This window comes from Stomoxys calcitrans, chromosome 1 (genome assembly GCF_963082655.1).
Source record: "Stomoxys calcitrans chromosome 1, idStoCalc2.1, whole genome shotgun sequence".
Classification (NCBI taxonomy): domain Eukaryota; kingdom Metazoa; phylum Arthropoda; class Insecta; order Diptera; family Muscidae; genus Stomoxys; species Stomoxys calcitrans.
This window is the reverse complement of record NC_081552.1, coordinates 32,835,137-32,860,827: the sequence shown is the minus strand read 5'-3', so window position 1 is coordinate 32,860,827 and position 25,691 is coordinate 32,835,137. Positions and strand designations below refer to the sequence as shown.

General features: G+C 38.7%; 1 protein-coding gene across 4 annotated transcripts in view; it reads left to right on the top strand.

The window, feature by feature from the left end:
- LOC106093809 (venom dipeptidyl peptidase 4) overlaps positions 1 to 25,691 on the top strand; it is a 638,446-nt gene that overhangs the window by 611,223 nt on the left and 1,532 nt on the right. For 3 of the 4 annotated variants that reach the window (XM_059360848.1, XM_059360850.1, XM_013260969.2), the window contains 9 exons: positions 8,335 to 8,598; positions 8,662 to 8,739; positions 21,180 to 21,902; positions 21,962 to 22,310; positions 22,378 to 22,491; positions 22,560 to 22,780; positions 22,856 to 23,025; positions 23,917 to 24,077; positions 24,145 to 24,350. In XM_059360848.1, coding sequence (XP_059216831.1) covers positions 8,335 to 8,598; positions 8,662 to 8,739; positions 21,180 to 21,902; positions 21,962 to 22,310; positions 22,378 to 22,491; positions 22,560 to 22,780; positions 22,856 to 23,025; positions 23,917 to 24,077; positions 24,145 to 24,350 — 2,286 coding nt within the window. The remainder of the gene's footprint in view (positions 1 to 8,334; positions 8,599 to 8,661; positions 8,740 to 21,179; positions 21,903 to 21,961; positions 22,311 to 22,377; positions 22,492 to 22,559; positions 22,781 to 22,855; positions 23,026 to 23,916; positions 24,078 to 24,144; positions 24,351 to 25,691) is intronic. The other variant, XM_059360849.1, reaches the window with a different exon arrangement.

The following is a 25,691-nucleotide window of genomic DNA, read 5'->3' as shown; positions in this document are numbered from 1 at the left end:
AAAGTACACTAGCTATATCTAAAAATAAACCGATCTGAACCATATACGACACGGATGTCGAAAAGCCTAACATAAGTCACTGTGTTAAATTTCAGTGAAATCGGATTATAAATGCGCCTATTATGGGGCCAAGACCTTAAATCGCGATATCGGTTTATATGGCAGCTATATTCAAATCTTGACCGATCTGGAATTGAAGAAGGACTTCGAAGAGCCTAACCAAACACTGTCTCAAATTTCAGCGACATCGGACAATAAATGCGTCTTTTATGGCCCCAAAACCTAAAACGTATATATCGGTCAATATGGCAGCTATATCCAAATCTGAACCGATCTGTGCGATATTGCAGAAGTATGTCAAGGGGTTTAACTTAACTCACTGTCCCAAATTTTGGCGACATCGGATAATATATAAGCATTTTATGGGCCCAAAACCATAAATCAAGAAATCGGTCTATATGACAGCTATATCCAAATCTGAACCGATCTGGGCCAAATTGGCGAAAGATGTCGAAAGGCATAACACAACTCACTGTCCCAAATTTCAGCAAGATCGGATAATAAATATGGCTTTTATGGGCCTAAGACCCTAAATTGGCATATCGGTCTATATGGCAGCTATATCCAAATTTGGACCGATCTGAGCCAAATTCACGGAGGATGTCGAAGGGCCTAACACAACTCACTGTCCCAAATTTCAGCAAAATCGGATAATAAATGTGGCTTTTATGGGCCTAAGACCCTAAATCGGCGGATCGGTCTATATGGGGGCTATATCAAGATATAGTCCGATATAGCCCATCTTCGAACTTAATCTGCTTATGGACAAAAAAAGCATCTGTGCAAAATTTCAGCTCAATATCTCAATTTTTAAAGACTGTTGCGTGATTTCAACAGACAGATGGACAGACGGACAGACGGACAGACGGACGGACATGTCTAGATCGTCTTAGATTTTTACGCTGATCAAGAATATATATACTTTATAGGGTCGGAAATGGATATTTCGATGTGTTTCAAACGGAATGACAAAATGAATATACCCCCATCCTTCGGTGGTGGGTATAAAAATTACTATGCTATTTTCTTTTTTTTTTTTCACAACGACTTCTAGTATGGTCTCCAACATTCAGTTCGATTATGGTCCGACTATCGGACTATATTTGATACGTCGGTTTATATGACAGCTATATCAGGTAGTGAACCGAATTCAATCATCATATTCCCGATCGGTTAATATGGCAGCTACAGCAAACATGGCCCGATATAGCCCATTTACAATCTCATCTGACCCGCACTAATAACAAGTATTTGTGCAAAATTTCAAGCGGCTTTAACACCTCGAAATATTCGTCTAAGACCCCATTAAATATATATATATATTCTTGATCGTCATGACATTTTATGTCCATCTTGCCATGTCCGTCAGTCCGTCCGCCTGACGAAATCACGATAGCGGTCGAACGCCTAAAACTAGCCGCTTGAAATTTTGCACAGTTAATTAATATCGATATAGGTCATTGGGGAAAGCAAATAGGCCATATCGGTTCAGATTTGGATATAGCTCCGATATAAACCAATTTGACTTCTTGAGCCTCTGGAAGCCGCAATTTTTGTCCGATTTGGCTCAAATAGAGCACGTAGTGTTTTGTTATGACTTCCAATAACTGTGCCTAGTACGGTCCAAATCGGTCTTTAACCTGATATTGCTCGCATTTAAACCAATGTCCCGTTTTGACTTCTTGAGCTCTTGCAAGCCGCAATGTTTGTCCCATTTTGCTGAAATTTGACATGCGGTGTTCGGTTTCGATTTCCAACAACTGTTCCAAATATCGCCCAATTCAGTCTACAACCTGATATAGCTCCCATGTAAATCGGTCTCCCGATCATCCTTGTTCGTTTCCTAGACCCTTTAATTTTTGCTGGTCTTACAGAAGTTTCGTATGTAGAATAAAATTATACCCTTCAACTAAATTTATTTTTGCATAAATTTTTAGCGGAATCCATGGTGGTGGGTTCCCAAGATTCGACCCGGCCCAACTTAGCACGCTTTTACTTATTTTTACATATAGTATTATTGCGTCTAAAATTCCGTGGTCTAGCTACAATGACAGCGATGCCCCACACTGATGACCACAATTGTTAAATATTTAATTGTCGCCAAAATTTGATGTGGCTTATTGTAGGCAACAATCATGGTGACGATGAGTGTGATGAAGTTTGTGTTAACGTTGGTGTTTGGTATTTTTTTTTTTTATTTCATGTGGTGGCCACCACTTTACCGGATATTCAGTCATGTATGCCTATGGAAAGTAATCTTTTTACTTTCGGGCATTTTTGGCCACACTTTGCCTACATTCGAAATGCTGCAATATTGGTCAGATTGCTGGGTGTGTGTGTGTGTGGGAGTGTGCGTTAATTGCATAATTGTAGATAGTGCAACACCGCACGCATAACGGCACATAACAATTATTAAGCCAGTGTCGAGGAGAACTGTAGCCGGTTGCTCGTAACAAACCAAATTGCAATGAATTCCATTGTGATACTATGATTGTTGGTTAGACAGTAGGGTTGCCATAAGAAATAAGAAGAAATTTCACAAAAGTGATTTAAGAAAATTTATAGTTAAATATTTTTATACCCTACACCACCACTGTGGTACAGGGTATTATAACTTTGTGCATTTGTTTGTAACACCCAGAAGGAAGAGAGATAGACCCATTGACAAGTATGTCGATCAGCATAGAATTAAATTAAAAAGATCGGTTCAGATTTGGATATAGCTCCCATATATAGGCGTAACTGTATTGCACTTTTATTAGCTTTAGCCTTATCCGTAAAGAAAGAACATTTTGAATGTTTTAGTGCCTAAATGTACGAATTAAAATAAGTAAAAAGGCGTTAAGTTCGGCCGGGCCGAACTTTGGATACCCACCACCTCGGGTATATATGTAAACCACCTTTCATCAAAATTCGGTGAAAATTTCATACCATACACTCATATACCTCATACCGATCTATGTACGACACGGATATCGAAGAGCCGAACATAAGTCGCTGTGTCAAATTTCAGTGAAATCGGATTATAAATGCGCCTTTTATGGGGCCAAGACTTTAAATCGAGATATTGGTCTACATGACAGCTATATCCAAGTCTGAAACGATTTGGGCCAAGTTGCATAAACATGTCGAAAAGCCTAACACAAAGCACTGTCCCAAATTTCGGCGAAATCGGACAATAAAAGACTCTTTTATGGGCCCTAAACCTTAAATCCAGAGATCGGTCTATATGGCAGCTATATTCAAATCTGGACTGATCTGGGCAAAATTTAAGAAGGACGTCTAAGAGCCTAACCAAACTCACTGTGCCAAATTTCAGCGACATCGGACAATAAATGCGTATTTTATGGCCCCAAAACCTAAAACCTAGATATCGGTCTATATGGCAGCTATATCCAAACCTGGACCGATCTGTGCGATATTGCAGAAGTATGTCAAGGGGCTTAACTTAACTCACTGTTCCAAATTTCGGCGACATCGGACAATAAATGAGCATTTTATGGGCCCAAAACCATAAATCAAGAAATCGGTCTATATGGCAGCTATATCTAAATCTGAAGCGATCTGGACCAAATTGAAGAAATATGTCAAAGGGCCTAACACAACTCACTGTCCCAAATTTCAGCAAAATCGGATAATGAATGTGCCTTTTATGGGTCTTACACCATAAATCGGAGGATCCATCTATATGGCAGCTATATCCAAATCTGAACCGATCAGAGCCAAATTAACGAAGGATGTCGACGGGCCCTACACAATTCACTGTACCGAATTTCATCAAAATCGGATAATAAATGTGGCTTTTGTGGGCCTAAGACCCTTAACCGGAGGATCGGTCTATATGGCAGCTATATCCAAATCTGAACCGATCTGGGCCAATTTAACGAAGGAACTCGAAGGGCCTAAGACAACTCACTGTCCCAAATTTCAGCAAAATCGGATAATAAATGTGGCTTTTATGGGCCTTAGACCCTAAATCGGAGGATCGGTCTATATGGCAGCTATATCCAAATCTGGACCGATCTGAGCCAAATTGACGAAGGATGTCGAAGGGCCCAACACAACTCACTGCCCCAAATTTCAACAAAATCGGATAATAAATGTGGCTTTTATGGGGCTAAGACCCTAAATCGGCGGATCGGTCTATATGGCGCCTATATCAAGATATAGTCCGATATAGCCCATCTTCGAACTTAACCTGCTTATAGACAAAAAAAGAATCTGTGCGAAATTTCAGCTCAATATCTCTATTTTTAAAGACTGTAGCGTGATTTCAATAGACAGACGGACAGACGGACGGACATGTCTAGATCGTCTTAGATTTTTACGCTGATCAAGAATATATATACTTTATAGGGTCGGAAATGGATATTTCGATGTGTTGCAAACGGAATGACAAAATGAATATACCCCCATCCTTCGGTGGTGGGTATAAAAATTTGGAACAATCATACCGAAAGTGGGAGAAATAGTACGTTTAGTACCACAATTAGTACTATTTGGTACTTTCTTTGTAAATTGAACTAGAGCCCTGCATTTTTGGAACTTTGGTACATTGTAACCTTAGTTGGGTGACCGTAAGAGTTTTTTTGGAAATTTGTACATTTTGGTATTAAAGAATGTACCAAAATGGTATGAAATGGCTGATCTTTGTACAGGGCAGATAGATAATGGAAGAATTTTGAAATTTTACTTTAAAGACATCTGATGCAAAAGGAGGAGGGTAAACGTAGAAATGGAAAATAAGTACTGGTAATGGGAGAAAACGTACATTTAGTACCGCAATTGCTACCATTTAATACTTTCTTTACAGATGGAGCTAGAGCTCTGAAATTTGGCATGTGGGCACAACTAGGATATATATGATGGATGCTCTATTCAAAAATTCATACCAAATTTGGTACCATTTGGTACTTTCTTTGCAAATGAAGCTAAGAATAATATGATAGGTGACTATAATCTAGAGGTAGATAAAATGTAGAAAAATATGATGCGCGACTAAATGATTTTTTTCACAATTCGAACATTTTGGTACCAAAATTGGTACTATTTGAAACATTCTTTATAGATGGAGGTTAAGGTCTGAAATTTGGCATGTATGTGCAACTAAGAAGTAGATGATGGATGACTAAATGATTTAAACAAAATTCGTACATTTTGGTACCATTTGGTATTTTCTGTTCAGATGGAGCTACAGTTTTGAAATTTTGGGTGGCTAAATGATCTATTCACCATTCGCACATTTTGGTACCAAAATTGGCACCATTTGGTATTTTTTTCACAGATGGAGCAGGAGATCTGAAATTTGGCATGTAGATACAAGAAGGTAATATGTGTTGGGTGACTAAATGATCCATTCAAAATTCCAACATTTTGGTATCAAAAAGTGCAAAATAGTACGAAATAACTTATCTTCGCCTACAGCGAACGGGGACTGTTAAAATTAATCAATCTGACAAACATTATCGCAGTCTTGTCAAACATACGACATGTGGAAGAAAACGTACTAAGTGTTGTGTTATTGCAACCTTGAAATAGTATATTTGGCAACAAGAAGATATTGTTCTATTCGCATATTTAGGTACTCAATTGCATAAAATGGTACTTTCTTAACGGAGTGAGCTAAAGCTCTCAAAATTGGGATACATGTAAAGCTTCACTATAAATTTTAGGTGACCACAAGATTATTTGAAATCGTACTTTAAGGTACTAAAATGTACAAAATGGTACATTCTTAACGAATTGAGCTAGAGCACTGAAAATTAGGATACGGTTACACATTGATAGTTAATATTGGGCGGTAAGAAGATTTGTTTTGAACTCGTGTTTAGGTACTAGAACATACAAAATGGTACTTTCTTTGCAGAGGGATTTTAAGCTCTCAAATTGGGATACCGCTAAACCTTTTGTACGATTTTTTTTTTTTTGCAAATTCGTACATTTAGGTACTAAAACATATAAAGTGGTACTTCCTTTACGAATTGCTCTAAATCACTCAATATTGGAATTCATTTATAACCTGACAATATCTATTGGGTGAAATAATGATTTTTCCAATACATTGTTATTCTTGGTGCTATTTGGTACTGTATTTACAGAAGGGGACAGATTACTGAAGTGTTAATATGCAATATGTAATATGCAATTATTACAAAACTTCATAATCTTATAAACTGTGACGACTATCTAGGTTTTTGGAAGTCCTACACTAAAAAGGGTGTAACAAAATCGAAGCGGACCACCGAGATGCTAGTTATATATATAACATTTAATAATTACAACTTATACTTGAACTATTAATAATGAATATTGCTGTGATAATGTCTCATATTGTTGAACTATATAATCGAAGACGAGTGAAATAATGAAATAATGATTTTTCCAATGCATTGTTATTCTTGGTGCTATTTGGTACTGTATTTACAGAAGGGAACAGATTACTGAAGTGTTAATATGCAATATGTAATATGCAATTATTACAAAACTTCATAATCTTATAAACTGTGACGACTATCTAGGTTTTTGGAAGTCCTACACTAAAAAGGGTGTAACAAAATCGAAGCGGACCACCGAGATGCTAGTTATATATATAACATTTAATAATTACAACTTATACTTGAACTATTAATAATGAATATTGTCTCATATTGTTGAACTATATAATCGAAGACGAGTTAGACCCATTGTTAAGTATACCGATCGGCTAAAAATTACTTTTCAAAATTTAGCATGAGGTGTTTGATTCAACGTTTCAACTTGTTCGCAAAATTTCATCAAAATCGGTCTAGTTTTAGATATACCTTTCACATATATATTTCATCCGATGTGGCCTATTATGGATGTAGCAGACAAAGTTTGTGTCCTATCTGTTCAAAATTTTTTTAAAATCGGTCCAGTATAAGATATATTTCCCCTTTATATATTTTTCATCCGATATGGCCTATTAGGGCTGTAGCAGTCACAATTTTAGTGCGATCTTTGGAAAATTTTGCACGAGGTGTTTGATTTGACGTTCGTTCATTTCATTAAAATTTCTCCAGACTTAGATATAGCTTCCATATATATCCTTTATCTAATTTGCACTTTTATGGCAATAGTGGCCATACTTTTTTTACACTTTTTTTCTAAAGCGAGCTAAGAGTAACAGCTGATAACTGACAGAAGAAAGAATGCAATTACAGAGTCACAAGCTGTGAAAAAATGTGTCAACGCCGACCATATGAAAAATCCGCAATTACTTTTTGGGCATCCCAATATATTGTATATGAATTTCTTTCTTTTTTGTTTTTTGTTTCGTTGGCAACCCTATTCCTTTGACTGTTATGTGATTTGCCATGAGCATACTCGCTTGCTGACCATAGGATATGATAAAGTTGTGAATTTTATGTAATTACTTGGGCTTTTGTTGCCATAGGAATTTCTGTGTATATATGTACATATATAACGGGAATAAACCACTGAGCTATTGACCAGGTTACTGCTATTGGTATTTACAACAACAAGTATTGTACATTCAACAATATCACCATCGCCATATCCATATATGAATGGCTAAGAGGCAATGACTATAAAAGCCAATCTAGGTGAAGTGGGTTTAATTGAGATTACAAAAATTCCCCGTTTATTGGTAGCGCCGAGTGGAGGCACTTTTTCCATGCACAGTACAAGTTTTCTACGTATGACGATTTAGTTCGTTGTTAAATCCAAAAAATGGCTCTTCAATACGAAGCGAATTTGTGGAAAATCGTGCAATCTTCAATGAGGCTATGATATATGTGTGACACATTTTTTTATGCAACTTAATATTGAAAAAAACAACATTCCCACAATGTGAGTGTAGGTTTTTTTTTTTATTACAGTATTTATTTATTTTATTTGCCCTTAAGCGTAAGCTCTATACAATTTGAAGTTATTAAAATTAAACTGTTTTTTTTTTTTATACAAGATGGGTGTAAATAAAAGGGATTTAAGCAGCTTTATGGTTACAATCCATCCATTAAGTTGAATTTAATTAATTTAAACTTTACAAACTGAGCATTTTTAAATTACATTAATTCTTTAATTAAAAATGACTTTTTTTTTAATTTTAAATTTATGTATACTACCAATGGCAAATGTTCGCAACAACTCCCCGAAAGTCCTTATAGCTGGTATAAGGGGTATTTTTATCCTCACCCAACCAACATTCAGAACAATTTTCAATTTTCTTCAATGATCCTCTACAATCACTTGACAAAATGTTTGCATAATTTTTTCCTCTTTTTTTCTCCCCAGAGCCGTGAGTACTCGCCACAGAAATTGCGCAAAGTTCGCACATTGCTGCTGATTGGGGGTGCAATAGTCCTTTTGGGCCTCTTGGGTACTGCAATCTATTTCATTGTAAGCGGCTCCAGTGATTCCTCAAACAATGAGGAGAGTGATTCGGGTCCTTCGAATGGTATCCATTTGGATGATATACTACAGGGTAAGCTGATATCGCGTCCATTCAATGGCAGCTGGTCGTCGACAGGACCTAATGTTCTGTACAAAGAGAACAATGTAAGTTGATGTCATCATGTTGTTTGGCTTATAGAAGATTGTTATCAAAAAGGCTACATAAAGAATTTTCAAAATTTACAGGCCATCATGGAATTGAATGTCAAGACGAAGGTGAAAACGCGTCTAATGTTGGATGAAAAGGTATGTATGTTAAGACAAGAGCGATATATATATTTGTATAGAGAGAGAGAGAGAGAGAGTAAAAGACTTGGGTGGCAAGTAAGTCTTAAATTCATAAAATTTCGAGGGAACGATGAACTGTTATATATGGTGGAAAATTAAACTTAAACTACAACATAAACAACAAGTAAAAATGCGTTAAGTTCGACCGGGCCGAACTTTGGATACCCACCACCTCGGGTATATATATATAAACCACCTTTCATCAAAATTCGGTGAAACTTTCATACCTTATGCCCCATATCAGTTATTGGACCGATTTGGACCAAATACTAATAAGTACAGTAGCTATATCTAAAAATAAACCGATCTGAACCATATTCGACACGGGTGTCGAAAGCCTATCATAAGTCACTGTGTCAAATTTCAGTGAAATCGGACAATGAATGCCTCTTTTATGGGCCCAAAACCTTAAATTGAGAGATCGGTCTATATGCCAGCTATATTCAAATCTGGACCAATCCGAGCAAAATTGAAGAAGGACGTCGAAGAGCCTAACTTAACTCACTGTCTGAAATTTCAGCGACATCGGACAATAAATGCGTCTTTTATGGCCCCAAAACCTAAAACCTAGATATCGGTCTATATGGCAGCTATATCCAAATCTGGACCGATCTGGGCCAAATTGGCGAAGGATTTCGATGGTCTTAACCCAATTCACTGTCCCGAATTTCAGCAAAATCGGATAATAAATGTGGCTTTTGTAGGCCTAAGACCCTAAATCGGAGGTTCGGTCTATATGGCAGCTATATCCAAATCTGAAACGATCTGAACCAAATTGACGAAGGATGTCGAAGGACCTAACACAACTCACTGTCCCAAATTTCAGCGAAATCGGATAATAAATGTGGCTTTTATGGGCCTAAGACCCTAAATCGGCGGATCGGTCTATATGGGGGCTATATCCAAATCTAGACCGATCTGAGCCAAATTGACAAAGGATGTCGAAGGGCCTAACACAACTCACTGTCCCGAATTTCAGCAAAATCGCATAATAAATGTGGCTTTTGTAGGCCTAAGACCCTAAATCGGATTATCGGTCTATATGGCAGCTATATCCAAATCTGAACCGATCCGAGCCAAATTGACGAAGAATGTCGAAGGGCCTAACACAACTCACTGTCCCAAATTTCAGCGAAATCGGATAATAAATGTGGCTTTTATGGGCCTTAGACCCTAAATTGTAGGATCGGTCTATATGGCAGCTATATCCAAATCTGGACCGATCTGAGCCAAATTGACAAAGGATGTCGAAGAGCCTAACACAATTCACTGTCCCGAATTTCAGCAAAATCGGATAAAAATGTGGTTTTTATGGGCCTAAGACCCTAAATCGGCGGATCGATCTATATGGCAGCTATATCCAAATCTAGACCGTTCTGAGCCAAATTGACAAAGGATGTCGAAGGGCCTAACACAACTCACTGTCCAAAATTTCAGTAAAATCGGATAATAAATGTTTTTTTTTATGGGCCTAAGACCCTAAATCGGCGGATCGGTCTATATGGGGGCTATATCAAGATATAGTCCGATATAGCCCATCTTCGAACTTAACCTGTTTATGGACAAAAAAAGATTCTGTGCAAAGTTTCAGCTCAATATCTCAATTTTTAAAGACTGTAGCGTGATTTCAACAGACAGACGGACGGACATGTCTAGATCGTCTTAGATTTTTACGCTGATCAAGAATATATATACTTTATAGGGTCGGAAATGGATATTTCGATGTGTTGCAAACGGAATGACAAAATGAATATACCCCCATCCTTCGGTGGTGGGTATAACAAGCAATAGCGTGCTAAGTTCAGTCGGGTCGAATCTTATAAACCCTCCACAATGGATCGCATTTGTCAACCACTTTGGCCGATATCTTTCTAAAGACAAACAAAGAATAATGGATGAGAATTGCTATGGGAAGTTATGAACCGTTTGGGACCATACTTGGTTTTGCTATTTGAGAGCAAAGTGGAATTCATAGTGCAAAATTTCATCCAAATCGAATAAGAAAAATTGCGCCCTATGATGACTCAATAAATAAAATTGGGAGATCTCTTTATATCAGGCTATGGACCGATTCAGACCCTTGAAGATTGTTGTACAAAATTTCAGCCAAATCGGCTAAGAATTACACCCTCTAGAGGCCCAATAAGTATAATCAGGAGATCCGTTTATATTGGACCTATATCAGGTTATAAACCCATTTAGATCATACTCGCCACCGTTGTTGATGGTCAAATTAAAACACTTCATTCATGATTTAAGCCAAATCGGCTATTGATTGCACCCTCTAGCGGCTCAAGAAAATCAAGATACGAGATCGGTTTTTATGGGAGCTATATCAGGTTATGAACCGATTTAAGCCATACTCTTCACAGTTTTTGATGGTCCTATCAAAACACTTTATGCAAAATTTCAGCCAAATCAGATAAAAATTGCGCCCTCTAGCGGCTCAAGAAGTAAAGATCCAAAATCGGTTTATATAGCAGTTACATCAGGTTATGAACCGATTTGAACCATACTTGGCAAAGTTGTTGATGGTTAAACTAAAACGCTTCATGCAAATTTTCTGCCAAATCAGATAATAATTGCGCCCTCTAATAGCTCAAGAAGCCAAACTCCGAAATCGGTTTATATGGGAGCTATATCAGGTTATAAACCGATTTAGATCATACTCAGCGCAAAATGTCAGCCACATCGGATAATAATTGCGCCCTCTAGCGGCTCAAGAAGTCAAGATACGAACTCGGTTTATATGGGAGCTATATCAGGTTATGAACCAATTTAAAGCATACCTGGCGCAGTTGTTAGAAGTTAGAACAAAATACATCGTTCGAATTCTCAGAAACATCGGAAAAGAATTGCACCCTCTAGTGGCTGAAGACGTCAAGATCCGAGATCGGTATATATGGGAGCTATATCAGGTTATGCATCGATTTGAACCATACTTGGCAGAGTTGTACGAAGTCATAACAAAACACCTGACACAAAATTTCAGCCAAATCGGATAAGAATTGGGCCCTATCGAGGGTCAAGAAGTCAAGATCCGATATGTGATCGTTTATATGGCAGCTATACCAAAACATGGCCGAGTTGGCCCTTTACAATCCCAATCCTGACCTGCAGTAATGAAAAGTATTTATGCAAAATTTCAAGCACCTATCTTTATTCCTTTGAAAGTTAGCGTGTTTTTGACAGGCGGACGGACATGGCTAAATCGACTAAGAATTTCAAGACGATCAAGAATATATATTCTATGTTGGGTCTCAAATCAATATTTCGATTTGTTCCAAACGAAATGACAAAATTAGTATACCCCCTTTCAATGGTGGTGGGTATAAAAATAAAAAAAAAATCCTTCATGGAACAGGGGCAAACTTCTCCCTTTCCAATGAGTGTTGTCCGATTCAAGTTTAAGCTCAATGATAAGTGACCTCCTTTTATACCCACCAACATAGGATGGGTGTATACTAAGCTAGTCATTGCGTTTGTAACACCTCGAAATGTTGACCAAGACCCCACAAAGTATATATATTTTTGATCGTCTCGACAATCTGAATGGATTTAGCTATGTCCGCTCGTCTGCCGAAATCACAATAGCGGTCGAACGCGTAAAACTAGCCGATTTCTCGATTTGACTTCTTGAGCCCTTAGGTTAGGTTAGGTTGAAAAGAGGGTGCAGATATTAATCCGCTCCATGCCACTATGGATATACACCTAAGCCAGTAATCGGCTTGTTGTGCGCTCTAAAAACGATTAAGTAACCTCTAAAAAGAAAATTTTAAATTAAGAATTCCGTGCTACATACAAAATCCTTAATTGTTTTTAATACCACTCCCCTAAGTTGGTTAATGTCTGGTATTGTGTCTCCACCTAAGTGCCGAACAATGACAATGGAAATGCTCCAACGTCTCATCATATTCCCCGCATGCCCTACACATGCTATCACTTGCCGCACCAATTTTACATAAGTGAGCTCGTAGTCCTATGTGTCCCGTTATGATACCAATAGCTATACTGACCTCCTTCTTGCTACCTTTCAGTAACAGCCTCGTCTTCTCACGATCTGGATCCCTCCATAGGATTTTCGCCGTCCTACCGACCGTTTCGCTGTTCCACAATGTTGCATGCGCCTTCGTCGCTCACTCCCTTAACCCGGACTGCGTCGAACCGAAAGGCCTTGGGTTAACCAAGTTTATTGACGGCCGTCGTCTGGCCTTCACCGCCCAATCGTCTGACCTCTCATTTCCCCTAATCCGTTTCCATTTTCACCTTACATCCTCAGAGAAGGCATTAATCCTTTTCTTACACTGCAAGACGTGGTCGTGACCTTACCGTCCAGGTTGTTATTGCCCTTGTGGCAATTTTACTGTCGTTAAAGATGTTCACACTCGACGTCCTCGCGTTAGCACCACACCACTTCACGCATTCCGTCATCGCCCGCATCTCCGCCTGCAGGACCGTATTATGGTCAGGCAGTCTAAAACAGATCTCGGTCCCTGGGTTCTCAATGTAAACCCCCAGGCCCACTCTCTCCTCTAGCTTTGATCCCTCCGTGTAACACGATCTTCCAGATGGCAATACTAGGGTTCCGTCAATCCAAGACTGTGGCGATGGTAGCAGTGCGTCGCACTCGGCTTCAATGTTCATCTCAGGTATCCGATCGGAAACCTCTTCCCTTCCTTCCAGGTTTCCTATAGTCGTCTCAATTATACCGCGTTGGCTCTACCCGACGCTAAGACCCAAAAGACAATTTATTTGAGTCCTTATAACAACATAAGTCTCCAACTCTACAGACATAGAATTTTCTTTTAATTCACAATATATCCCGCTCGAACTACACGTTCTGTTGAGGTTTATTTAGTGGGTGGGCCGGTCCCAGACTCTGACCCCAAATGTGTATACCCGATTCGTAGTCTACTCCCAAAGACCTTTCATTTGATACCCATTTTGTGACGTTGGACATTCATGTCCGTTTTTTAGGTTGGGGAGGCCCCGTATTCACCTTGGACCAAATTCTTATAACAGATGAGTACTCAACTTCAAAACACCTTCTATTTGGTATCCATATTGTCCCAATTGGTAAATATGGCCTGCTGGGGGTTTTGAATGTGGGAGGACGCCTCAGACACCAAGAAATAGATTTTTATATCATCTTTTTACTCTACTAGCTATCATTTGATATACATATTGTCTCAATCGTTTTATATGTCCTTCTTGGGGGTTTTACGGGATGAGGAGGCCCCTCAGACACCAAGGAACAAATTTGTATGTCCGATTTGTACTCTACTTTTAAATACCTTTCATTTATTCCCATATTGCCCAAAGCGGTAAAAGTGTACTGTTGGGTGATGTTTTTGGGGGTGGGGAACCCCCGCGACACTTAAGGTGACATTTTTATGCCAAGTACGTACTCTTCTCTGAAACACCTCTCATTTGATACGCATATTGTTCCAATCGGTAAACATGTCCGTTGAAGTTGGTTTTTTGAGATGGGTTGTCCCTCCAGGTTATTTGACCCCAAAATTGTATACCAACCTCGAGCTTTTGTGTTACCATAGGGTGGCATAGAAAATTTCGCTTAAATCGATGCACTCATATTCGAGATCTGGCGTTTTTGAAAATGGGTATATGGGGGAGTATATCAAAAAATTAAGTACCCTATTAACACCCGAGGCGCAAACTCTATCATCTGCGAAAATTTAATGACGATCGATTCAGCCATTTTGGAGTCCATACGGAACAGACAAACAAAGTAACAACAAATAAGCAAACAAAGCCCAACAACTTAATTTTTCTACCCACCACTATAGGATGGGGGTATACTAATCTAGTCCTTCCGTTTGTAACACCTCGAAATATTTTTCTAAGACCCCATAAAGTGTATACAATCTTGATCGTCTCGAAGTTCTGAGTCGATCTAGCCATGTCCGTCCGTCCGTCTATCGAAATCACGATAGCGATCGAACGCGTAAAGCTAGCAGCTTGAAATTTTGCACAGATTCTCAATATCAACGTAGGTCGTTGGGGATTGCAAATGGGCCATATGGGTTCAGATTTGGATATAGCTCCCACATAAACCGATCTCCAGATTTGACTTCTGGAGCCCCTGGAAGTCGCATTTTTTGTCCGATTTGGCTAACAACTTGCACATGTTCTGTTATGATTTCCAACTACTGTGCTAAGTGTGGTCCAAATCGGTCTATAACCAGATATAGCTCCCATACAAACCGATCTCCCGATTTGACTTCTTGAGACCCTGGAAGCCACAATTTTTGTCCGATTTGGCTGTTCTGCTCTGTTACCTCCAACAAGTACGGTCCAAATCAGTTTATAACCTGATATAGCTCCCATATATACCGGTCTCCCGATTTTACTTCTTGAGTCCTTACAAACAAATTTTGCAGGTAGTGTTCTTTTATGACCTTCAACGAGTGCGCCAAGTACAGTTCAAATCAGTTTATAACCTGATATAGCTCCCATATAAACCGATCTCACGATTTTACTTCTTGAGCCCCTACTAGCCGCAGTTTTTTTTCCCGATTTGGCTGAAATTTGCATGTAGTGTTTTGTTATGACTTCCAACAACTATGCCAAATATGGTCCAAATCAGTCTGTAACTTGATGTAGCTCCCATGTAAACCGGTCTCTCTATCATCCGTATTCGGTTCGAAGAAGCTTTAATTTTTGCTGGGTTGACTGAAGTTTAAAAAGTAGAATAATATTATGCCCTACAACAAAATTTATTTTGTATACATTTTTAGCAGAGTCCATGGTGGTGGGTTCCCCAGACTCCGCTCGGCAGAACTTAGCCCACTTTTACTTGTTATATAAAGGGTGATTTTTTTGAGGTTAGGATTTTCATGCATTAGTATTTGACAGATCACGTGGGATTTCAGACATGGTGTCAAAGAGAAAGATGCTCAGTATGCTTTGACATTTCATCATGAATAGACTTACTAACGAGCAACGCTTGCAAATCATTGAATTTTATTACCAAAATCAGTGTTCGGTTCGAAATGTGTTCATTCACCGTAACGTTGCGTCCAACAGCATCTTTGAAAAAATACGGTCCAATGATTCCACCAGCGTACAAACCACACCAAACAGTGCATTTTTCGGGATGCATGGGCAGTTCTTGAACGGCTTCTGGTTGCTCTTCACTCCAAATGCGGCAATTTTGCTTATTTACGTAGCCATTCAACCAGAAATGAGCCTCATCGCTGAACAAAATTTGTCAAAATTTGAACACATTTCGAACCGAACACTGATTTTGGTAATAAAATTCAATGATTTGCAAGCGTTGCTCGTTAGTAAGTCTATTCATGATGAAATGTCAAAACATACTGAGCATCTTTCTCTTTGACACCATGTCTGAAATCCCACGTGATCTGTCAAATACTAATGCATGAAAATCCTAACCTCAAAAAAATCACCCTTTAATAGACTAGCTGAGACCGGTCCGCTCTGCTGCACCCATATTTACACCAATTGAGGAATTTATTTCTATTTGTTAGTCTATATTTTTTTCTTCCGAATTCCTCGATTTTCTGGTCTACGGAACCAATTTGCCAGTCTATATATTTAATAAACACATTTGCGCAGATGAGTATATGACCACCTGTACCGTTGAACGCCTGACGATGATGATGATTATTCCCACACTATTGGTGGCGACGCTTCTTAGTAATTAAACCATGGAATACTTTTGGTCAAAAACGTGTTGCTCAGCGGCCTAGGAAATAAAGATCACTTGTTGTTGAGCTAAAATTTGAATCGGAAGAACTGAATGATATGTGAGATATATCCCTGCTGTTACTGTGAAAGCCACAGTGATACTAACGTTTGCATCTCCGCCTATGACACCGAACAAATCGTCATAATTTTGGAGGCATGGCGCTCTACGTTATTTTTGTCCCTAAATTAATTAAATCGCACAGTATATTGTTAGGTATATGACCACAATAAAGGTGCACAACCTCTTATGATAGATAAGCCGTCTGGTGGGGAGCGTCTATAGGAAGATCGTGCGCCACACCCCATTTGCCACTTGAGCACAAATATCTATAACTTGATCCCCCATTGTCATAATAGGCCAACAAACCTATTTTAGGAACTTTTAAAAGATAAAGCGGCACCTAAATAATTAGAAACAGATGTTAATGTCATATTCGCAATCTACTTGCAAATATCTTTCATTTGAATCCTACATAGCCATGATCGGCAAATATGCCCATTGGGGGGGCTTTTTGGGGGTGGGACTACCCCTAATTGCTTGAACCTTATTATACCCACCACCATAAGATGGGGGGTATACTAATATCGTCATTCTGTTTGTAACTACTCGAAATATTCGTCTGAGACCCCTAGAGTATATATATATTCTTGATGGTCGCGACATTTTATGTCGATCTAGCCATGTCCGTCCGTCTGTCCGTCCGTCCGTCCGTCGAAAGCACGCTAACTTCCGAAGGAGTAAAGCTATCCGCCTGAAATTTTGCACAAATACTTCTTATTAGTGTAGGTCGGTTGATATTGTAAATGGGCCATATCGGTCCATGTTTTGATATAGCTGCCATATAAACCGATCTTGGGTCTTGACTTTTTGAGCCTCTAGAGTGCGCAATTCTTATCCGATTGCAATGAAATTTGGCACGACGTGTTTTGTAATGATATCCAACAACTGTGCGAAGTATGGTTCAAATCGGTTCATAACCTGAAATAGCTGCCATATAAACCGATCCTGGGTCTTGACTTCTTGAGCCTCTAGAGGGCGCAATTCTTATCCGATTTGAATGAAATTTTGCACGACATGTTTTGCTATGATATCCAACAACTGTGCGAAGTATGGTTCAAATCGGTTCATAACCTGGTATAGCTGCCATATAAACCGATCTTGGGTCTTGACTTCTTAAGCCTCTAGAGTGCGCAATTCTTATCCGATTGGGATAAATTTTGGCACGACGTGTTTTGTTATGATATCCAACAACTGTACGCAGTATGGTTCAAATCGGTTCATAACCTGATATAGCTGCCATATAAACCGATCTTGGGTCTTGACTTCTTGAGCCTCTAGAGGGCGCAATTCTTATCCGATTTGAATGAAATTTTGCACGACATGTTTTGCTATGATATCCAACAACTATGCCAAGTATGGTTCAAATCGGTTCATAACCTGATATAGCTGCCATATAAACCGATCTTGGGTCTTGACTTCTTAAGCCTCTAGAGTGCGCAATTCTTATCCGATTGGAATGAAATTTAGCAAGACGTATTTTGTTATGATATCCAACAACTGTGCCAAGTATGGTTCAAATCGGTTCATAACCTGATATAGCTGCCATATAAACCGATCTTGGGTCTTGACTTCTTGAGCCTCTAGAGGGCGCAATTCTTATCCGATTTGAATGAAATTTTGCACGACGTGTTTTGTTATGATATCCAACAACTATGCCAAGTATGGTTCAAATCGGTCCATAACCTGATGTAGCTGCCATATCAACCGATCTTGGGTCTTGATTTCTTGAGGATCTGGAGTGCGCAATTCTTATCCAACTGGAATGAAATTTTGCACGACGTGTTTTGTTATGATAACCAACAACTATGCCAAGTATGGTTCAAATCGGTCCATAACCTGATATAGCTGCCATATAAACCGATCTTGGGTCTTGACTTCTTGAGCCTCTAGAGGGCGCAATTCTTATCCGATTTGAATGAATTTTGGTACGATTGATCCATAACCTGATTTTAATTAAATTCGAAGAAGATATAAGTGTCATCATTACAGCAGAATTTAGATGGTTCTTCGTAAAAATTAATCAAAATATTTAACAGTTATATTTGCTTAATGTTTTCAGTTTGTATGCTTAAAATTTTATGCGAAAAAGTAATTTCAAACCAATAGACCGATTTGGGACCTTGACTTTTTAAGCCTATAGAGGGCGCAATTATTATCCGATTTGGCTGACATTTTGTACAACGGCTTCTCCCATGACCTTCAACATACGTGTCAAATATAGTCCGAAGCGGTCTATAGCCTGATACAGCTCTCCCTATTTTACTTATTGAGCCCCTAAAGGGCACAATTCTTATTCGAATCGGGTGAAATTTTACGCAACGACTTCTAGTATGGTCTGCAACATTCAATAACTTGACAAATGCCCAGTAGCATATCTACTCTTTTATTTTATCCTTTTTATACCCACCATCGAAGGATGGGGGTATATTCATTTTGTCATTCCGTTTGCAACACATCCAAATATCCATTTCCGACCCTATAAAGTACAAAATATATATTCTTGATAAGCATAAAAATTTAAGACGATCTAGCTATGTCCGTCCGTCTGTGTGTTGAAATCACGCTACTGTCTTTAAAAATAGAAATATTCAGCTGAAACTTTGCACAGATTCCATAGGCAGGTTAAGTTCGAAGATGGGATATATCGGACTATATCTTCGTATAGCCCCCATATAGACCGATCCAACGATTTAGGGTCTTAGGCCCATAGAAGCCACATTTATTGTCCAATTTTGTTGAAATTTGGGACAGTGAGTTGTGTTAGGCACTTCGACACACCTCTTGGCCCAGATCGTCCAGATTTGGATATAGCTGCCATATAGACCGATCTCTCAATTTAAAGTTTTGGGGCCATAAAAAATCCATTTATTGTTGGATTTCACCAAAATTTGGGGCAGTGAGTTGTGTTGGGTTCTTTGACATTTTTCTGCATTTTGGCCCAAATCGGTCCAGATTTGGATATAGCTGCCATATAGACCGATATCTCGATTTTAAGTCTTGCGGCCATAAAAGGCGCATTTTTAATCCGATTTCACTGAAATTTGAAACAATGACTTATGTTATGCTTTTTGACAACCTTGTCGTATATGGTTCAGATCGGTTTTTTTTAAGATAAAAGACCAATATTTTGTTATACACAATTGAACAATGACCTGTACTTATTAGTATTTGGTCGAAATCGGAACATATTTCGATATAGCTGTTATGGGGTCATAAGGTAAGCATTTTACACCGAATTTTGTCGAAAGGTGGTTAACATATATACCCGATTTGGTGCGTATTCAAAGTTCGGCCCGGCCGAACTTAAAGCCTTTTTACTTGTTTTGCCTAAAAAGAGATACCCGGAAATGAACTCGACAAATGCGATCCATGTTGGAGGGTATGTAAGATTCGGCCCGTCCGAACTTATCACTCTTTTACTAATTTTTAATAATGTGTAAAAATTTTTAGTATTGTGAGAATGTTGTTGTTATAAAGGGTGATTTTTTAGCTATTGTCATTTTGGCAACTCTGGTTTAAACAGCTCACGCATGTTTCGTGTTTTGTTTCACTGTCGAACATCTTCAGTTTGGTCTGTAATTTAACAACACTAGCAAATTATTGAATTTTATTATTCAAGATAGTTGATCGCGCACTTCTTCCATTGAGCGACGAAGCTCATTTTAGGCTCAATGGGTACGTAAATAAGCAGAATAGTCGAATTTGGAGTGAAGATCATCCGGACGCATCGCAAGAGCTACAAATGCATTCAGAAAAACTCACAGTTTGGTGCGGTTTATGGGCTGGTGGCATCATCGGAGACCGTACTTCTTCAAAGATGATGCGAATCGTAATGCAACTGTGAATGGTGAGCGCCACCGTGAGATGATGGCCAACTTTATTTTGCCAAAAATGCAAGACGGTGTCACATGCCACACAGCACGCGTAACAATGGACTTGTTGAGAGGCGAGTTCGGTGAACATTTTATTTTACTTTCGGGACCGCTCAATTGGACACCTAGATGCGTGCGATTTAACGCCCTTAGACTATTTTATGTGGGGCTATGTTAAAGCTCATGTCTATACAGACAAGCCCGCTTCAATTGACGCATTGATAGACAACATTGAAGCATTGAATTCATGAGATACCGACCGAAATGTTGGGAAAAGCATGCCAACATTGAACTAAGCGAATGGACCATTTGAGGCGCAGTCACGGCAACATTTGCATGAAATAATCATCAAACCTTAAATTATATGGACTGTACTATCGATTCAAATAAAGATTTCATGCATTTTTTCTGAATTTTATGTATTGTATTTTTGAAAAACTTTCCTATCGCTTAAAAAATCACCCTTTCCAATATTTAAAAAAAAAAATATTTTTATAGAATGCTTTGTTTTAAAAGAAAATTGTTTCAAAATTTTGGTTTAATACAAAATTAACAAACTTTTTTTGTTTGTAATAATTTTATCAAAATTTGAATTTAAGGGAAAATTTCTATTCTTTTCTTCACACTCCCTTTTTTTTCTAGTGAATTTTTAAAAAAAAAAAACACACACACACACACCTTCAACTAAAGTTGTTTCTTCTTTCTCCTGCACTCCCTTTGTTTTCCTTTTCTAGCAACAATATGTTCTCTATGAGAAATCTGCTGATGGTCAATTCCTGTTGTTGGCCAAGAACTACAAGAAAAATTTCCGCCACAGCTATGAAGCCGAATATGATATCTACAATATATCCAGTGGTCACATAACTCCATTGCTCATACAAAATCAAGTGCATCCCCTTATCATGGTCCAATGGGCGCCCGTGGGCAATGCCTTAGTGATAAATTTCCAGCGTAATTTATATTATAAACCGACAGCTTTTGCCACCGAAATTGCCCTCACCGATGACAAGGATTTGGCCATACTCAATGGTATACCAGATTGGGTGTACGAGGAGGAAGTGTTTTCATCCAACTCGGCTGTATGGTTTAGCCCCGATGGCAGCCAGCTGGCATTCATACAATTCGATGATAGTCCAACGCCTGTCATCAACTTCCCCATATATGGAGAAGCTGGTGATATCCGTTTTCAATATCCCTACAATCGGTTGGTAGCCTACCCCAAGGCAGGTGCGTCCAATCCCCGGGTCAAATTGTTCACATCGGATTTAGCAAGAGCTGCTGCTGGTAATACAGACCACTTGACTGAGATACCAAGACCCAGTGGTTTGAATACAGAAAGTGATTATATTATCACAGTAGTTGATTGGCTAAATAGCACGAATGTCCTGTCGGTTTGGATGAATCGCATACAGAATTCGGCCACCATACAAATCTTCAATGGCTTAAGGAGGCAGGAGGTAAGAATTCTAATTGGGAATAGCAAAATAAGCTAAAATTATTTTCTTTGCTTTTCTAGATCTTTAGCCTGAACTCCAAGACTGGTTGGGTGGATATCTTCTCGGCGCCTTTCAAAAATCGTGATGGCTCCCGCATTGCCTTAATTTTGCCTCAGGCCCAGGATGGTGACAGTGGTGAATACCGCCATTTATGTCTACTCTCCACCTCGACTACGCGTAGCCAACCCGAGGCCATCACCAAGGGCAAATATGTGGTCACCTCCATATTGCATTGGGATACAGGCAGTGATGTGATATTTTATACCGCCAATACTGAACAAAATCCTGAATATTTGCATATCTATTCCATAAAAGCAGCCACGGGACAAACTGCCAAATGTTTGACCTGTAAGCTGCACACATCGAATGGTAAAACCTAGAAAGAAAATTTCCTAGGATGGTATGTTAAAAACTAATTAAAAATATTCTTCTTTAGGAGTCGAACAGACCTATTATTCTGCTGATTTCAATACAGCCAACCAACTGATTATCACCTCAGTGGGACCAAGTATTCCAATGACCGCAGTCTATGAATGGAGCGTTTCGGGCAGTAAGTTTGATTCGTTTCTTTCCGCCTAATTGCCTCTTTACTGAGATTATGTGCTGTTGTCCTTACAGATCAAGTCTCACTCAACAAACTTATGGACTGGGAACACAATGATGCTTTGAGAGAAAAACTGAAAGATGTAGCCCTGCCCACACACGAGATCATAACAGTACCCATTTCAGGCGGTTTTACCGCTAAGGTTTTGCTGCAATTACCCCCTAATCTTGATCGTAGTGGTAACACCAAATATCCCATGCTGGTTGATGTCTATGGTGGTCCGGATTCATATTCGGTATAGAGAGCACAGAACTTTTTTTTTTAAATTGTTTATTGACTCTCGCTCTCTCTCTCTCTCTTTCTCTTGCAGGTGGTCAACCGCTGGATCATGGACTGGGGCACTTATTTATCCTCCAATCAATCTGTGATCTATGCCAAAATCGATGGTCGTGGTTCTGGCCTTAGGGGTGAAAAGTTACTACATTCCGTTTATTTGAAGTTGGGCACTGTGGAGATAGCCGATCAAATCGATGTGGCTAGGTATGTCTTGGGGTTTCATAAATTAATATTTGGAATCACTTTTTATACCCTCCACCATAGAATGGGGGCATACTAATATCGTCATTCCGTTGGTAACACATCGAAATATTGATCTGAGACCCCACAAATGTATTCTTGATCGTCTTGAAATTCTAAGTCGATTCAGCCAAGTCCGTCCGTCTGTCGAAAGTACGCTAACTATCGAAGGAATAAAGCTGGGCGCTTGAAATCTTGAACGAATACTTCCTATAAGTGTAGGTCAGCTGGGATTATAAATGGGCTATAACGTTCCAAGCTTTATATTGCTGCCATGTAAACCAATCTCGGACCTTGACTTCTTGAGCCTTTAGAGGGCGCAATTCCTATTCGATTTGTCTGAAATTCTGGATGAAGTGTTTGGTTATGACTTCCGACAACTATGCCAAGTATGGTTAAAATCGGTTCACAACCCGATGTAGCTGCCATATAAGCCGTACTCAGATCTTGACTTCTTGAACCTCTTGAGTGCGTCATTATTATCCGATTTGTCTGAAATTTGGATGAAATATGGTCTGAATCGGTTTATATCCAGATGTAGCTCCCATACCATCCAATCTTCCCATTTTACTTCTTGAAGCCCTATAAGGCGCAAAGCTTACCCGTCTTGGCTGAAATTACCACAATGACTTCAACTGTGGTTTCCAACATCCAAACCACGCATGGTCTGAATTGGTTCATTATCTGATATAGCTCCAATAGCAAAACCTTTTTTTTTATTATCCTTTGTTTACCTAGAAAGAGATACCGGGCAAAGTAGTTGAGAAATGCGATCCATGGTGGAGGATAATAAGATTCGGCCCGGCCGAACTAAGCACGCTTTTACTTGTTCTCTTCACATACTCTTCACCATAGACATTTACAACAAAAATTCGATTTCATTGATGCCGAACACACTGGTATTTGGGGTTGGAGTTATGGTGGCTATGCTGCTGCCATGGCCTTGGCTAATGATGAGACCAAAGTCTTCCGGTGCGCTGCTTCTATAGCTCCCGTCACTGATTGGGCATATTATGGTAGGAAGTTTGTTTTGAATTATCTTAAAGCCCCTAAAATTTAAAATTTTATTCTAATGCTTTCCAGATTCCATTTATACTGAACGCTACATGAGTTTACCCTCACTCAATGAAGTGGGCTATTCGAATTCACGTCTTAGCACTCGTGCCTTGAAATTGAAAGGCAAAAAATTCTTGCTGGTCCATGGCACTTTGGATGATAATGTCCACTATCAACAGGCCATGATATTGGCAAAGAATTTGGAAAGACATGACATACTCTTTAAGCAAATTGTAAGTAGAAATACAAAAGAGAGTGAAAACAAAAAAAAAACAGAAGAATTTAACAAACAAACAAACTTTTCTATAGAATATTTTCAATTGAGCCTGATTGAATAAGGTTTTCTATAGAAAATCTTCAATTCAGCCTGGCTGAATAAGGTTTTCTATAAAAAATCTTCAATTCAGCCTGGCTGAATAAGGCTTTCTATAGAAAATCTTCAATTCAGCCTGGCTGAATAAGGTTTTCTATAGAAAATCTTCAATTCAGCCTGGCTGAATAAGGTTTTCTATAGAAAATCTTCAATTCAGCCTGGCTGAATAAGGTTTTCTATAGAAAATCTTCAATTCAGCCTGGCTGAATAAGGTTTTCTATAGAAAATCTTCAATTCAGCCTGGCTGAAGAAGGTTTTCTATAGAAAATCTTCAATTCAGCCTGGCTGAATAAGGTTTTCTATAGAAAATCTTCAATTCAGCCTGGCTGAATAAGGTTTTCTATAGAAAATCTTCAATTGAGCCTGATTGAATAAGAGTTTCAATAGAATATCTTCAATTCAGCCTGGCTGAATAAGGTTTTCTATAGAAAATCTTCAATTCAGCCTGGCTGAATAAGGTTTTCTATAGAAAATCTTCAATTCAGCCTGGCTGAATAAGGTTTTCTATAGAAAATCTTCAATTCAGCCTGGCTGAATAAGGTTTTCTATAGAAAATCTTCAATTCAGCCTGGCTGAATAAGGTTTTCTATAGAAAATCTTCAATTCAGCCTGGCTGAATAAGGTTTTCTATAGAAAATCTTCAATTCAGCCTGGCTGAATAAGGTTTTCTATAGAAAATCTTCAATTCAGCCTGGCTGAATAAGGTTTTCTATAGAAAATCTTCAATTCAGCCTGGCTGAATAAGGTTTTCTATAGAAAATCTTCAATTCAGCCTGGCTGAATAAGGTTTTCTATAGAAAATCTTCAATTCAGCCTGGCTGAATAAGGTTTTCTATAGAAAATCTTCAATTCAGCCTGGCTGAATAAGGTTTTCTATAGAAAATCTTCAATTCAGCCTGGCTGAATAAGGTTTTCTATAGAAAATCTTCAATTCAGCCTGGCTGAATAAGGTTTTCTATAGAAAATCTTTAGTTCAGCCTGGCTGAATAAGGTTTTCTATAGAAAATCTTTAGTTCAGCCTGGCTGAATAAGGTTTTCTATAGAAAATCTTTAGTTCAGCCTGGCTGAATAAGGTTTTCTATAGAAAATCTTCAATTCAGCCTGGCTGAATAAGGTTTTCTGTAGAAAATCTTCAATTCAGCCTGGCTGAATAAGGTTTTCTATAGAAAATCTTCAATTCAGCCTGGCTGAATAAGGTTTT